Raw genomic sequence first — 16,603 nt, forward strand, 5'->3', positions numbered from 1 at the left:
CGGTCATAAGCGGACAGTCGGCATTTAGCACCAGCGAGCCCCACAGGCTGTTTCCGCAGCGGCATCGATCCGCCGGAATTCCTTTAAATGTCAAGCGAGACGCGTTGCAGGCGCATTAGTCAGCGTGTTAAGTGGCCAGCCTGGGAAAGTCTTCAACGTAACTGATCGTTACCAGATCTCATTACTGCCTAGCTCTGGCGTCCAATTAGCAAGATTAACACATCGCGTCCTGTGCGTTTGCGAGGTGCGTGAAATCACACGCCCCCTCAGTCAGGCATCCTGCACCGAGTGTGAACCCCTGTCACTTTTCACGCTCCCGTCACAGTGCGGCTTGTCCCCGAGCCATAGTTCAAGTCTCTGAGGAGGCAACGTGGCGCGCACGGCAAAGGTGAGGCCCCCTGCTGGTGACTTCGGAATGGTGCGCATCGACATCGTTAACCTCGGCTTTCCGGGCCTGCCTCTCCCGGTCTAGGTCAGCCTTGATCCAGGGCCCGGACGACTCCGATGCTGGGATGTGTGGAGCTTAGCGCAGTATTACTGGAAATGTATAAATAATCTTCCCCACGGCAGCGAGAGCTGCTCTCATTTATTGTCTCAATAAAGCGAGTCAGCTGGTCCCTGCGGCGGTCATCAGTCAGACGCTGCTGTAACTGGGCCAAGACCGCTGGGGTCCAGGGAGACCCCTCTCCGCTTCTTCTTCGGGACAGCTGGGCCCGGCCCATCACTCACGCCTAATACCGATGGCCAGACAGCGGCAAGCGGGAGGGGGCACCGTAGACGTTTAGCATTAAGAAGTGGCTAAACAGTGGTTTTAACGGTAACACCTCGCTGTGTGAATTATATGGGAAAAAAAAAAATCACATTAATTAGAGCAACATGCAGCGGAGAAGTTGTATCCCCATGATGAAAGGACGAAATCATTCTCCCGCTAACGAGCTCGTAGATGCCTTCATAACGACATAAATAACATTAAAAACATAATACAAGCATACATATATACATAATCAACCTAGTATTAAAAAGCTACTAAATAATACGGAAAATAGGAATATATGTGGGAATTTTCTGAGATGTTTTTTTATGAATAAACTGTACATATTGCACCGTTGTGAAGTAACATACGAAACGTAATGTGTACATTGTAGTTTAAGAAACTCAAGGCAAAGTGATAATAGGGCAGAAGATCCGTAGTTTTGCTTTGAGAATCATGTCTGCTCCCTTGTTCATCTCGGCCATGAGGAAATGACAGCCGTTTGCAGTGATCAGGAGGCCACTTGATATTCCATCCATCCATTTTCTGTAATCGCTTGTCCTATTCAGGGTCGCTGGGGAGTCCGGAGGCTTCGGGCACAAGGCAGGGAACAACCCAGGATGGGGCACGAACCCATCGCAGGGCACACAGACACACCCAGGATGGGGCACGAACCCATCACAGGGCACACTCACACACCCAGGATGGGGCACGAACCCATTGCAGGGCACACTCACACACCCAGGATGGGGCACGAACCCATTGCAGGGCACACTCACACACCCAGGATGGGACACGAACCCATTGCAGGGCACACTCACACACCCAGGATGGGACACGAACCCATTGCAGGGCACACTCACACACCCAGGATGGGGCACGAACCCATTGCAGGGCACACTCACACACCCTTCAGTCACTTTATTATTATTATTATAATTATTATTATTATTATTATTGGGGTGACTCGGATGGATGGATGGATGGATGGATGGATGGATGGATGGATGGATGGATGGATGGATGGATGGATGGATGGATGATGGTTATTCCTTGCTGTCCTGCACACGGTTCTGCTGCTGTATCTTTTCCTTCTTTTAGTGCCCCGTTTCAGCAGCATTTCACAGACACGCAGGTTACACGCCTGCTTAAACGCCCACCCTGCCCCGCCCCCACCCAGGCAGGTGACTGGCTTCTTCACTGGTCACATGTTCACCAACCTGCCCCCTGCCCGTAGCTCGTCGCTGCCGAGTTGCCGTTATTTCGGGAGAAACGGCTTTGACACGTTTACTGGAGTGTGCGCCGCATACAGCCAGCTCATAGCCAGATATTAATTTGGTGGGGGCCTGGCAACCCTATCAATAGATCCCCCTCTGTAAATTTCATCAACCGAGGGGGTTCCAATTCATAATTTTGCTATCTCTGCCTGATCGATTACAAAAAAATTTGGGCGGGGGGTGGGGGGTGGGGGTGTGTGTTAAACTTGTTATTTTGCTACATGGCTACGTGCCTGGCATACAGGCTCCGTGATGGGTGCATGTTCCGGGGGAAAGGGGGACATGTCCCTCATCGTTCATTCAGCTCTCAGCCATGCAGAGCAGCTCGTTGAGGCTTTACGACGCTCCATAAAGGAACACCACCGTCTTTAGGACGCCGTAAGTCCTTCGGCAGTCTTGTGGAGGACGGTGGGGGAGAGAGCGATCAGGCGGTGATTTCTGATTGTGGAACAGCAGGGCCTCAAACATCTGCTCACTAATGAGACCGACGTGCACGTGAAGAGCGGGCAGCTCGGGGACCGTGTGGATGAGGAGTGTTGCTCCCGGACGAGGACGACATGCAGAGATCACACCATGTGCCAGTCTTCCTTGACTGAGATGGTCATATTAAAACCTCAGATAATTAAGAACTCCGCTCCACTGTGGGTTTCTGAGCACCCACCAAGGACGTCTCGGTCCTGTTGGATTCCTGGGAATGCAGCTCCCTCTCCGGTGCATCACTCCTGCAAGCCGGGTTGACATTTCCTCTGTTAGCTCACACCAGAAATGTCAGAGGTTGCCTGTGCATCGGCACCTACTTATGGAGGACGTCTCGCTGTACAAACGCCAAATCGGCCGCCCTAGGCGAGTAAGAACCGGCATCCAAATGTTATTTACCGAGCTTGAGATAACCAGAAAGGACAGACGTTTGCGTGACAGATTCTTGGCCGTGTCACTTGCAGTCTTCCTCTGATAACATCAAATATCCAGTCTGAGTACTGAGTGTTTGTGGGTTTGACAAACAGAAAGTTACCTGAGGGCAGAGACCTTCATTTCGCAGGATGGGGACGACATTTCGGAGGAAAGCAGACATCCATCAGCCGCACCAGAGATGGGAAAATTCAGTCAAATGAAGAAGGTGACTTTAAGGGCGGTTTGTCGCGGGGGGGGGTTCCCTGCCTGCTCTCGGGGATCGCTCTGCCGCATTTGGCAGCTGCGAGGGCAGCGCCTGCCTCGACCGGTACCCATTTTCACGTTCTCTTGGAATCCCTGCTGGTTGTGCCTCGAGCCGGAGAGATGGTGGCCCTTCCGCGTCCGGCTTTATTTGGCATTAGCTCCCATTTATTACCCAGAACTCCCAGCTGCTGGCTTGACTGTGATATAGCATTCCGCAAAGATACTGTCCCTCTGCGGGTGTGAAGTTATTTCTGCCTTATCTCCTGCAGATGAACTGTGCACCGGCCCCTCCTGCAGCTAATCCGGGAGCGAGATTACATCCAGGGTGTTTTTATTCCATAACACATACGGCCCTGGTCTCTCGTGCCTCCGACTGCTCCCACTGAGCGGCCGCAACGCCACCATCCTGATAATGAAGGACAGGACGCCTTTGTGTGTGAAATTGATTAAAACGTTATCTGCCGGCTGATACTCCCTCTGAAGGCCTCGTGTATTAGGGATGCATAACACCTTCTCGGGCCTATCAGATAAGGCGTGTGAAATGGTGGAATTAATCCCGTTTAGTGGGCTGTGAGAGGCTCTTTCGCTCTTGTTTTACGCCAAATTGGATTAATAATTGGGGCTAACAGGCTATCACAATCGCATTTCAGCCGCAAAACACCGGGGGGCGCATTACCGTTAGCTGACTTTATGTGGCTCCCTTTGCTTTATCATCCTCCCACTCTCTAGAATATTGTAATTAATTCCTGGCCCCCTTCAACCTTGTCCCCTCCCTCCTTAAATGCATTGCACTTTATAATTGATCCTTGACTGTGTTTTGAGTTATTGTGCTTTCATGTCATTCAAAGTGACACCCCCCCCCCCCCCCCGCACCTCAGACCAAGTGGGCCATATCGGCCTCTCCTGTTGTTCCAAGCTGAGTTGTCTTTCCGCAACTTGAAGAGCTTGGCTATCTATAGATATGACAGGAATCGGGAGCATCTGTAAGTCCGTCCTGTACCCAGCAGAACATCATGTGGACCTGTGGCACCCCGGAGGCGGGGCGATCTCCATTAGCGGGGCTCCTGGTGACGCATGTGACCCTGTGGTATCCCGGAGGTGGGGCGGTCTCTGTTAGGGGGGCTCCCGGTGATGTGTGAGGCGGGGCAGTCTCCGTTAGCGGGGATCCCGGTGATGTGTGAGGCGGGGCAGTCTCCGTTAGCAGGGTTCCCGGTGACGCGTGTGGCCCTTTGGCACCCCCGGAAGCGGGGCGGTCTCCATTTATGTTGCTCCCAATGACTAGGCTGACCCTGTGCTGTACAGATCCTGTCTGACACGCAGCTGAGCCCTTCTCGTGGGCTGATGAGAGCCTCCATCTCATTGACTCTGCCTGAAGTGTGGAAGTACTTGAGCGGAGCCTGCAGTGGTACATGGGTCACCTGATGTGAAGCAGCTCTTAGGTTATTTTTATGTAGAATGAGTGAAGCTAGGGGCCCCCAGTACTGACCCCGAGAGGGAGGCGGCCAGTACCAACGACACTGCTAAACCAGAACCAACCACACTGCTAAACCTGAACCAACCACACTGCTAAACCTGAACCAACGACACTGCTAAACCAAAACCAACCACACTGCTAAACCTGAACCAACGACACTGCTAAACCAAAACCAACCACACTGCTAAACCAGAACCAACCACACTGCTAAACCAGAACCAACCACACTGCTGAACCTGAACCAACGACACTGCTAAACCAGAACCAACCACACTGCTAAACCTGAACCAACGACACTGCTAAACCAAAACCAAACACACTGCTAAACCTGAACCAACGACACTGCTAAACCCGAACCGCGCCTTCGCCAGTTTGTGGATCCTGTAACTTTACGGTGTTAAACCTTGTGTATTTATAACTGTAATATCCTTGTAATATCAAATTTAGTAATATCAGAAATAAAAAAAAACACGTTTAACGTGCAATTCTGAATCAGATTCAGAACCTTTATTGCCACATAACCCAAGCCAGGTGAAAATTTTTGGAGGCGCAGCCTGCTGCTGTGAGAGACACCACGAGGACAGGAAACTAACAATTATGGCATGATGCAGATATAGAATAAATACAATATAGTGGAAACATATCAGAGAGAAGTAAATGCAACAAATGTAATAAATGGAGTAATTCTGTGCAAACCGACGCAGCGAATTTTTTTTACGTGGTTTTCGATACACGCAGTCGTGGGCTGAGGCAGGTGGAATGCGAGCCGTCTTCAAATGGCCAGGTCTGCTCCGAACAGCCCATAATACACTTACCCCAGTTATTCATCTTTCTGAGAGAGCCCCCCGCCCCCCCCCCCCCCGCTCTTCACTCTCTCTGGGCCATCCACGGCGACAATGGGATGCAAATCGTGCCGGTTCACTGCCCTACTTTTTATAATTACACGAGTGTTTGGTTAGATGTGAAAACAACACGCCTGAATGGCTGAAGGGGCCCATCGCTGTCTTCAGAAAGTTCTGGATCGGAACAGGATTCTCGTGGCTATTCCCCGCCGCTTGTTACGGCTGGCAGCCCCGCACCCAACCCCCCGCACCCAACCCCCCCCACCCAGGTTGACTTCCAGCAGACGGAAAAGCACTGGGGGGTGTCTGCTTTGAAAAACAGTGCCTGAGTCCGTGCCCGGCGTGGAGTGAGCGTCACGCTTGAGGGAGACGCACCCTCCTCTGGAGGAGTGACAGGGCTTCTTCCTGCCGCAAAGCCAGCAGTGCCTCGGTATCATGCGGCCAGTTTGTGGCGCCGTGCCCAGTGAACGGCTGTCCCATTCTCACACGCCGACTGTGCCCCCCACCGTGCCAGTCATCGAGTCCGTCTCTGTCGAAGTGACCCCGCCCCCGGGGGTCTCCATCGCCGTGACGGTTGCCATGGCCACAGGATAAATATGTTCATGTAGTCGGTTAACTGGTGTAGAGGAGACGGTGCAGTCGTTCCCGGTCACGCACACCAACATCACCACACGTGGCCTGCTTTTTCTCCGATGGCCGCCTGCTGTGAAGAAGGTCTCCAGGAAAATGGCCGAGCTGAGCAGAGCTCTCCCCAGCTCCCGGGGGTCCATCAGCAAGCTGGTGTGATGGTGTGTAAATGAAAGCACGTAGATGCTAGAGGTGTAAGGCACTGCCCCCCTTACAAGACCCACAATAAAGCATCTCAACATTTTTTCTCAAATCCATCGACCGCGACCTGAGCTCTTCTTACTGTCAAGCTATGTTATACTGTCATGTTTCTATCTTTGACTTGCTGTATTTTGCCTGACACTGGTAACCAACCTCTTACAGTTTGGCTACTCATTCCGCACGATGTATTTCACAAGACGTCCATGCACCTTTTTCCTCAAAGCTGGATTTCTGAGTATGTGGTGAACTGGTAGTCTGTTACTCCACCTGCTGCATGCTGTGGTCAGTCATTACAGACGCGTGTAGCACTATTGCATAAACATTAGACAGCCGATGTTCTCCTGGTTCCCTTTCCCAGTTCCGGTTCTGACATTCTTGACGGATTTGGTCACCCTGAACTCGTCTGTCCCTCTGATATTTTTAGGCTGTTCTTATTCACTAAGATTTCCATTCTGCCAGTTCTCTGTAAAGCGGCCAGAGAGAGACAACCTGACTCAGATCACAGTTTGTATCATATATTTCATATTGCGTTCTGTTCCTACATTATGTTCCTACTTTGGCTTAGTCCTCCCAGACTTCTGCTCGGTCATCACAAACGTTGGCTCTGTCACAATCAATTTTTACTTTATGCTGCTGTATCCTCTAATTCTTCTCGTTTATGAGCAATATCGGCTCACTTATTATCTTTATAAGGTTAAGGCCAATGACCCCCAAATCTCTCGAGTCACTGAATCGATCAATTCAAAGAGGCTGGTTCCCCCTGGCCTGCCAGGGAATGTACTCCAGGCTGGGGGGTGCAGGGCTTGGGTGTGAAATGGGTGAGACAGGTAGACCTGCCTATGAAATTTGGGGGTTTTCTGGGCAGTGCTGGCTCTAACACTGCGAAGTTTGCCATGTGCACGTAAAAGCTCAGTGCCCACATCTAGATGGAAATGGTCACCCTTTCGGAAAATGGATTTCCCCGTCGCTAACTGATGAGGCGCAGTGTGAAGCGGTCTCCCGCCAGCAAGCAGCCGTGCCCCCAGAGCGGAGCTAACTGGCCATCTGCCCCTCTTCCCCCCCCCCCCCCCAAGCCCGCATCGTAAGGACCAGGCAGTGGTGTGACATGCTGCCGTGCTTGGAGGAGGAGGGCTGTGCTCTGCTGGTGAACAGGTCGGGCTGGACCTGCACGCAACCTGGAGGCCGGATGAAGACCACCACGGTGAGTAAGGGGACCCCCCCTTCCCCCCCAGGGTGTCAGCATTTCCACAACCAGGCACTGTTCTGCCAAGGGCAGGGCTCGAGCCCGTGATCTTCTGATCATGGGAACAGACACTGCGCCCCCCCCCCCCCACCGCCGACAGTGTTGCATGTTTACCAAAAGTCTTACACTGACAATTTTTACGCTTCTCTTTTTAAAAATCAACAGCTGTGCTTATTTACCTCCTCTGTGCATATTTGTGGGGTAAACGCTGAACCTCAGGCCTGCGGTTAATTACTGAGCTGACCTTCAGTAGTGATCCTGTGAAACTCGGGCTAATGAAGAGTTTAATCACAGCATATTAATTATGAGCTTATTACTGATCTTACCCGAGTTACACCGTGACTCCATCTGTACAGTGTGTGTTGAGTGTCCACTAGGTATGAGAAGCACACGCGTGACTCAGTTTGTCCGCAAGAACCCATAAGAATGTTAGCAGGCCAAATTGTACTGAATAAATGAAACCATTAATCTAACTGATTTGATTTAAAATACCTCAGTACACAGCCAATCCAGCAGACACCTGACTCAGTACAGACCTCCTTAAGTACACACCTCCTACCGTCTCCTGGCATCGACTTTCTGAACCCCCCTGCATATGTGGGAATGGTGCAGTCTTCATTATCACGGCAGCTGAAAGAGAAATCCATCAGACTTCAGTTTTTGATGAATATGAGGTTGAAAGAGGCACTTAGCTTTTTTTTGTCTTTTTTCAGTCTGGGGTAAAATAATTCTTTATCGCCCTGCCGACCCCCCCAGAAAGCCGACAGGCCCGCTGCTCGCACAGTGATGTGGTCCTGCGGGCCGGGGCCTGGTAACCAGCAATCGCTAATGAAACCTGTCAACGTGAGAGAGCTCGGTGGGGCCAGGGTTCTGGGGTGGGGGAGCCGGGCTTCCTGGGGGAGGCCGAGGGTCCGAGGCCCGGCTGGTTGTCCCCGGCATCATGTGAGTCTTGTTCTAAAGACACTTTCCCTCACTTTGGCAAAATGCCGATTATCATCATATCCTGAGAATCACCGCTCTGATTTTCTGAAAGACATATGCTGTCAATCCCCCCCCCCCCCCACCCCCGCCAGAACAATCAGAGCTGCGGTAGTGTTAATATTTTTTGTTTCCATGGAAACAGGGCTCAGCCCGGACACATCAAACTGAAGGTGCCTCGTAAGTGGAGCGAATGGCGTCCGTCCTCATCATTCACATCATGTGGATGTGAGACGGTTTCGTACGGACGCTGCTGAATGTCAGAACGCTGCACCCCCTGGTCGCCACGGCAACAACACAGCTTAAATCTTGACAGTGGTATTGGGAAGCGCCTGGAGGCAGTTTGGGCCGACAGCGATGTGGTCTCAGAAGGGAATCGTCTCCCTCTGTCTCAGCTGGGGCCTCGTCTGCTGGAGGCTGTCAGGGACTCAGTGGGGGAGGCTGGCCATGCCGGCTGGACAGTGTTCCCCGGTGTCTGGTACCCGGGGCCAAGAGGCCATGGTTCTGGCTCCCCGGGGATGTATTGTGTCCCTCTGAGTGACAGGGGATGACCGGATCTGTGTCGGACCATTTATGGAACTCGTGTTCAAGCCCAAATTTGCCGCTGCACTCTAAGACAAGGCTTAAATCACAGAAAATGCAGTCGCTGTATCACGGTGCTAAATTTAACTGGAGTTCATCCTTGTTCAAACCTGGAAATACATTAAAAGTCAATCTGGGCTTATGGATAATAAGGCAGGAGTGGTAATTCAGACTTATACCCACATGTCTGTCAGTCCAGCATGACCTTCATAGCGTGATCTACCTCAGAAAGTAGCTCATTAAGGAATAAATATGGGAGTATTTCTGACTATTAGTATTATTCCATTATGCGCCATTGCTGTGCTGAGCGCATAGTTAGGGTACGGAAAGCACCTATGCCACTGGGTGCTGGGCTGACACAGAGAAACAGGCCTGTGCTTATACTGTACGTGCACAGGCTTCTCTGTGGATGTGCGTATGTATATGTGTGTGTTTTTGCACGAGTGTGTGTGTACATGTTTGCATGTGTGTGTACAATATATGTATGTATATGTGTGTGTATGTGTGTGTATGTGTGTATTTGCATGTGTGTGTGGGTTATGTATATATTACATTTTATCACCAGTTTCCTGGTCCCCATAAGGGAAAACTCTATATTATAAAAATCGGTGACTGCTATGAAAATACTAAAAATGCAAAAACTCTTGTATTTTGCTTGGTTACTTATGGTTATGGTTAGGGCTGGGTGGGGGTTAAGGTTGTCATAGTTAGCGTTAGCATTTTTCCCATAGAAGTGAATGAGCGGCCCCCATAGGGATAGGTATACCTGACATGTGTGTGTGTGTGTGTGTGTGTGTGTGTTGGTGTGTACCAAGCATCTGATTGGTGGGGCACCGGCCCCCGTGTCTGAAGTCGCCTCCCTAATTGATCCCACTGGGCCCCTTGGCACTGCAGGCCAGGTCCCGGTGCCAGGCACATGCGCCACACACCCACTCAGCTCTCCCTCCCCACGTCTGCAGGTATCAGGGCGTGTCTGATGAACGTTCACCCAGCGTGCATGCAATGCCCTGGGCTGTACTGGGTCACACTTGTGCTGCACTGGGTTGCACTGGGACACGCTGGGCCGTGGGCACCCTGCAGATGGACAGTGCGATGTTCATGGGTGACTGCTGGCAGCTGTCACTGTTGTGTTATGGGAGGTGGAGAGGCCCTGTCCTGCAGCGAATCCCCGGGGTCCGTTTATGATGTCTGTGTGTTCAGACTGAGCTGGAAAGTCATTAGAAAGTTAAGCTTCCTCCGTCTCTGGCCGCCGCGTTTACCGTGGCTAAGCCTCAGTGATTAAAACGTCCTGCTTCCCTTTGCCTCATAAAACCACATTAACTCAGATTGTTTTCATTTGCATTTTGCTGTTTACTTTCCACTGCTGTTGTTAACATGCTAATTTGGCATGTACCCCCTTTGTCAGTTTTGGGTTACATTTTTATCAGTTATTAGCAAGCGGCGGGCAGGGCTCTGTAATGGCTTTGCCCGTTTTCATCCTGCCTCTCACTTTTGGATCCAAATCGCGCCGCTTGATTGCAGGCGCTCCTACGAGGATGCCTGAACTCAACCCAAGTGGAAAAGCAGAAAACCGTCAATCCAGTCAGGGCCATGATTATAAACAAAAGGCGCAGAAGCCCATGTCCAAGGTGAGTTTGGCGCCGTGTGAGGGAGAAGTGTAACTACACGTTGCGGCGACGTAGACTGCAAGGACTGTGACTGGTCCGCCTGGTAGCATTCCTTTTTAATGGGATTGACGAAAGCATACATTTCCAGGTGTACTTATACCGCTGATTGAAACTGAAGTGATATTTTTATGTAGCGTTAAATAACTCACCCTGGGCATCGTAGCAAAAGGTCTACAAAACAGGCAGGATGATGGCGCCAATTTTACTTGCCTCCATTAAGTTTACTCATAATTTACAAGACTAAAAAAAAGTAAAAAGTAGCATAGACACTAACTTTAGAAGGGAAAATGCATAAAAAGTGACTTCGTAGTGGCTCGACATTTTTGCAAATTTGTGTACGGGAAGCTTAGTGCAACACAAATATGACCAGGACTGGATAAGTGGATACTTTGTTAAATGTTTTTTTTTTCTGTTTCAATTGCGTGATTCAGCAATTGAATGAACTCCAGGGTGGGAAGATAATAAATGCAACATCCAAAACTATGTATCACGTAGCGTTTTGGCAGCGTAATGGCAGAGGGCCACAGCAACGCACAAGTATACATGCTTGGCGGCAGCGTAGGTCTCTTGCGGAGGTCACGGTGTAGGCGCGATGCAGAAGTTTACGTCAGCCACAGGGCTGTAGGCAAACATTGACCGGGAGCTTCTATAACGAACATCACATTTACAGCTTCTGAGAGTTTGAATGTTTTATTGCTGATTTGCAATACCATTCAGAGCTAACAGCATCATCATGATAACGACATAGGGATACAATCAGTGTAAATGAAATATTAAGGAAAACACCTTGGAGACAAACTAATCTGTGTGGGAAGGTGTTATATAAATCAAAGTCAGACGAAATGGAAACAATAGCAGTTTTTATAAACCGTCCGTCGTGGATCGGAATCCCTTTGAAGATATAGTTAAAAGGCAAAATATCACAATGGTGAACAGGAAACATGTTTTATTGAATCAGAAATTTGCAGAAGGCAGGAGCCCGATGATTCAGCTCTGTGTTTTATCTTTATTTTGCCGAGTGACTCACTGCGTGTTCAGCTGGGTGTCGTACCGTAGCTGTTCAGTCAAAAGGCATTGCTCAGAGGCCAGCCCCCACCCGGGACGGGAATCTGGAAGCCTCTATTTCAGGAGTGTGTGTCTTCAGCCGCTGCGCCACCTGCTGGCCCAGGTGGAATAATCGTCTCCATGAATTTTCTTTAGCCACCCATCCGTTTTCACTGAGAGGCCCTCTGTCTTGGTGGGAGGCTCCATATTGCCGTTTTTTGCTGTTTTATTTTCTGTGCAAAGTGCCCGAAGAACAGCAGGGACTCATGTGGCTTAAGCATTTGCCATGGAGGTGAGCGCTTATTGCCTCTGGATATCAGCAGTTGGTTTCCCCAGCACCTAGTGCCCACAATCGCGCACCTTCCCCGAAAGGCACAGTAAACATACGTGACTCTGAAAGGCTGTTTTATTGCCACGTGCTCCTTACCAGGGCTGAAGGCGAACTGGGTGGTCGGTCCCCTTTTCTGAGAGCGAGAGGCCTGGGCTGGGAGAATGGGGGTGGTGCGTTGGGGGGGGGCACTATCGGTCTGTGGACTGTTTCCGGCCTGAAGCTGGGCTACGCGAGTGTGTTCGGCTGCTGTTTGTCATATTGCAGTCAGTGGAGGTTCATCGGCGCTCCAGTCTAGTGGGGCACTGAGTGAGGAGGCGTCTGTGCGTGAATCGACTCGCCTTCTGCTGTCCGAGGCCAGCCACTGCCTGTGCACCCCCCCCCCCCCCAGCATTAATGCAAATGCAATTAGCACTGCATCACTAGAGGGTGCTGTTTCTCTCACCACTATGCTCTAGGTAGATGGAGTCTCGGTGGTGAATTTTGAGACTGAAGAAATAACAGATTGCTGTCTCTGAACTGACGCCATACAGACACCGATACCACAGTGTCATATAAAGGCGAGGCTGCTACACACCCCGATGTGGTACACGCTCCTGTGTGTTACACACCCCGATGTGGTACACGCTCCTGTGTGTTACACCCCCCATATTACACACCCCGATGTGGTACACGCTCCTGTGTGTTACACACCCCGATGTGGTACACGCTCCTGTGTGTTACACCCCTCATATTACACACCCCGATGTGGTACACGCTCCTGTGTGTTACACCCCCCATATTACACACCCCGATGTGGTACACGCTCCTGTGTGTTACACCCCCCATATTACACACCCCGATGTGGTACACGCTCCTGTGTGTTACACCCCGCATATTACACACCCCGATGTGGTACACGCTCCTGTGTGTTACACCCCCCATATTACACACCCCGATGTGGTACACGCTCCTGTGTGTTACACCCCCCATATTACACACCCCGATGTGGTACACGCTCCTGTGTGTTACACCCCCCATATTACACACCCCGATGTGGTACACGCTCCTGTGTGTTACACCCCCCATATTACACACCCCGATGTGGTACACGCTCCTGTGTGTTACACCCCCCATATTACACACCCCGATGTGGTACACGCTCCTGTGTGTTACACCCCCCATATTACACACCCCGATGTGGTACACGCTCCTGTGTGTTACACCCCCCATATTACACACCCCGATGTGGTACACGCTCCTGTGTGTTACACCCCCCATATTACACACCCCGATGTGGTACACGCTCCTGTGTGTTACACCCCCCATATTACACACCCCGATGTGGTACACGCTCCTGTGTGTTACACCCCCCATATTACACACCCCGATGTGGTACACGCTCCTGTGTGTTACACACCTTGATATATTACACACTCCTGTGTGTTACACCCCCCCCCCCCATATTACACGGCCCGATGTGTTACACACCCCTATATGCTACACACTACAATGTGTTCCACGCTCTGATGTGTTCCGTGCTCCAGTGTGTTACACTCTCCGCAGTTCTACACACTCAGACGTGTTACATGCTTAATTGTGTTACATACCTTGGTGTGCTACATGATCCGGTGTGTTACACGCCCTCTTCTGTTACACGCCCTCTTCTGTTACACGCCCCGGTGTAGCTTTGTCCCCTAACTGGCATCTCTTCCTTTTCGATTTCCAGGTCTCCTGACGACAGTAGAGCCAAGGGGTTCTGGGGGCTTTGTGGGGGGTGCTGGGACTCTGTGAGCGCCTGCCTGTAGTCAGTCTTCACCCTGTGGATCCATTCTTCATGGTTGACTCTTACGTCCGTCTGTCTGCGTCACAAACGGGCAGCAACTCCCCCTATGCCAAGACAGAGCTGTGACCTGCTGCCTCACTCAGACGGCTGGAGATCAAGTCAGAGGAGCAGTTTACTTTCAGCGTCCCCCCCCCCCCAGCGGTGGAGGACATTCTGCCTGAAGGAAAAGCCCCAGAACTAGACCATGAACTGTGACTGCTAGTTCTGAGCTGGAAAATGGACCTTCGTTCTTCTGAAGGAGGCATCTATGAAAATGTTTTCACTGACCAAAGAAACAATGTCACAAGCGAATGTGATGGCACAGGTATCAAGCTGATGGATTCTGGGAGCAGGAGCACAGCATCCCCGCGGCAGAGATTACGCTGCCATTAAAGGAGGACCTTTAACTCGCTTCTTGGACTGAGCTTGCCTCTGTTTCCAGAGGTTCTGATTCAAACGTACATCTCATTCAGATTTGCCTCTTTCTCTAGCTGTATTTTGACAAAATTGCCCATAAGCACGGTCGTTTACAGTAAAAGAGCAAAGCATTTATCACCGAAGGGAATAGTGGTATCAGTTTGGGGGAAAAAATATCATTAAATGTATTTTGAAAAGCTGAAAGTTATATATTTAACAGTTTTATATGTTGTATCTTTGTAGAAGACCTTATTTAACACAGATTGTGGTCCCGGTGCCATCAGAAACACCTTAAGGGTCAGGTCCCTGGGCCACAGATTAAGTGACTCTTAGGTCCCCTGAGATGCTTTATACATGAACGCAGCCTTCACGAGCCACAGGTTCGAGGCGAGGACGGCAGCAGAAAGCTCACCTAAGATAACAGAGCCTTTCTTCATCACTGGTACCTGTTCGCTATTGTACTGTATAGTAATGTGAAATATCAGATTCATTTCTCCTTTATGACATGAATATGATTTTATTTATTTCCTCTGTGTTTGTTGCACAGCACCGATACTTGAAGGGGTAAGTGAAGGTGAAAGAAAAATCACTCATATAGGCTACTTTTCTATGATAAGATATATTAAGAATAAAGTGAATGGGTATAACTGGCATCACTGCAAAGTGTAATGCTGAAATCCAGCAGAAACCCTGGTAATGCACCTCACTTACTCTTCACATCTCCTTCCTGTGAAGAAGTGAATTACCTATGTTGACATAACATTACTCTCTCACGAATGGAGCTCCTTTTCGCTGAAACATTCCCTGCGCTTCCTCCATTACGGGTTGTAAAATCACAAACACATGAACACATCTAAACTGCTGCTGCTTGGGGATTTTTTTTCGTGGCCCGTGTGGTTTTGCTCTGTCTGGCGTGGTTGATACTGAGCACGCTCAAATCATCACCTCGTGAGACCTGAATCATCTCCTTCCTGACTGTAGGGAGTCTTCCCCTGTGGGGTGCTGTAAAGGGGGGGGGGGCAATTAGGAGGATTCTAAGGGCCCCTAACTGACAGGGGCCGTTAAAAATTTGGAACATAATTGGATTGGTCTGGGTTTGGGGCCCAATATGAAATCCTTTCACAGGGGCCAGTATCTCTAGCAGCCCCCCTGTTGTGGGTTTTGCTGGAGCAGGTTCTGGCATCTGTGAGGACCAGCCAATGGAGGTCTCACATGTCAGATACGGTCAGCACTGCCCTAGTTTCCTTCAGGCATTCTGGATAATGAGGGGTCACTCTGGGGTCAGAAGCAGGATGACATCGTTTCATCAGCCCCCAGACTCCAGGCTGGGATGGTTCCTCACGGTAAAATCTCAGCAAAGCTCATTGTTTTTAACAGCCGAGGGCAGGAAAGTTTCATTCCCCCGGTTTAAATTTCAGTCAGGTCCCTCTGTTGTTTCACGATTCTTTTAGTGTGTTTCACACGAGCGTGATTGTGTCATGTCCACGTGTCTCGGCTTCCGACCTTCGAGACACAGGGAGGACAGGACCAGGGCAGTGATGCAGCAGTGGTGATACCACCAATGGCACGCTGGCAGAGCACACTTAATGACTCAACGAACTCTTAACGACTGACACGCGCTTGTGTGCCAGTCCGACCTTGAGTTGTATTTATGGTGCGTGTTTGACAGCTCGCATATTTGCAGCTCATACCCCCCCCCCCCAGGTAAGCAGGTTTTTACTTCAGAAACTCCCCATCTCTTCTTTTACTCAGCAGCCCTGCACGCCCACCCAAAAAGGCCCTGAACTAAGAGCCCAAATGCCTGCCTTCAAAATAAACTGCCTTCAAACATCCGTCTTCACAGAAAACATAAATCACAGAACATCAATACTGCATCGATGCCACAAGATACTATTATTTAGTTGGATGGATAATGTTTGCCTGTTAATATGAATTTTACATTGTGAGTTTTCGTTTATATTATAAATCTAATTAACTGCGCCTGGTATGATTTGAGCGAGATCGATATGTAATACGATTCTCACAGCTGCTCTCCCCAGCTGAGCTCCAGTCGGTATTTTCTGCGTGTTAGACGTGTGTCATTCGGGTTTAGGCCTCATGGTCGGGAGAACGACACGGGAAGCCTCCAGGCCTGGCTTTCTGGAAGCTTCCATGGTTGCGATCCTTGTTCCTGCATCAACTTGACAGGTTGGGGTGGAGAGAAGGTTGGAACC

General features: G+C 50.2%; 1 protein-coding gene across 2 annotated transcripts in view; it reads left to right on the top strand.

Moving 5' to 3' along the window:
• The window catches only part of tafa5 (TAFA chemokine like family member 5), a 57,413-nt gene extending 42,522 nt beyond the window's left edge, over positions 1–14,891 (top strand). For both annotated transcript variants that reach the window (XM_023830201.2, XM_023830200.2), the window contains exons 3-4: positions 7,401–7,528; positions 13,878–14,891. In XM_023830201.2, the coding sequence (XP_023685969.2) occupies positions 7,401–7,528; positions 13,878–13,886 (137 nt within the window). In that variant the 3' untranslated portion in view covers positions 13,887–14,891. The remainder of the gene's footprint in view (positions 1–7,400; positions 7,529–13,877) is intronic.
• Positions 14,892–16,603: the final 1,712 nt, after the last annotated feature.

Source organism: Paramormyrops kingsleyae, chromosome 1 (assembly GCF_048594095.1).
Source record: "Paramormyrops kingsleyae isolate MSU_618 chromosome 1, PKINGS_0.4, whole genome shotgun sequence".
NCBI classification, from domain to species: Eukaryota; Metazoa; Chordata; class Actinopteri; order Osteoglossiformes; family Mormyridae; genus Paramormyrops; species Paramormyrops kingsleyae.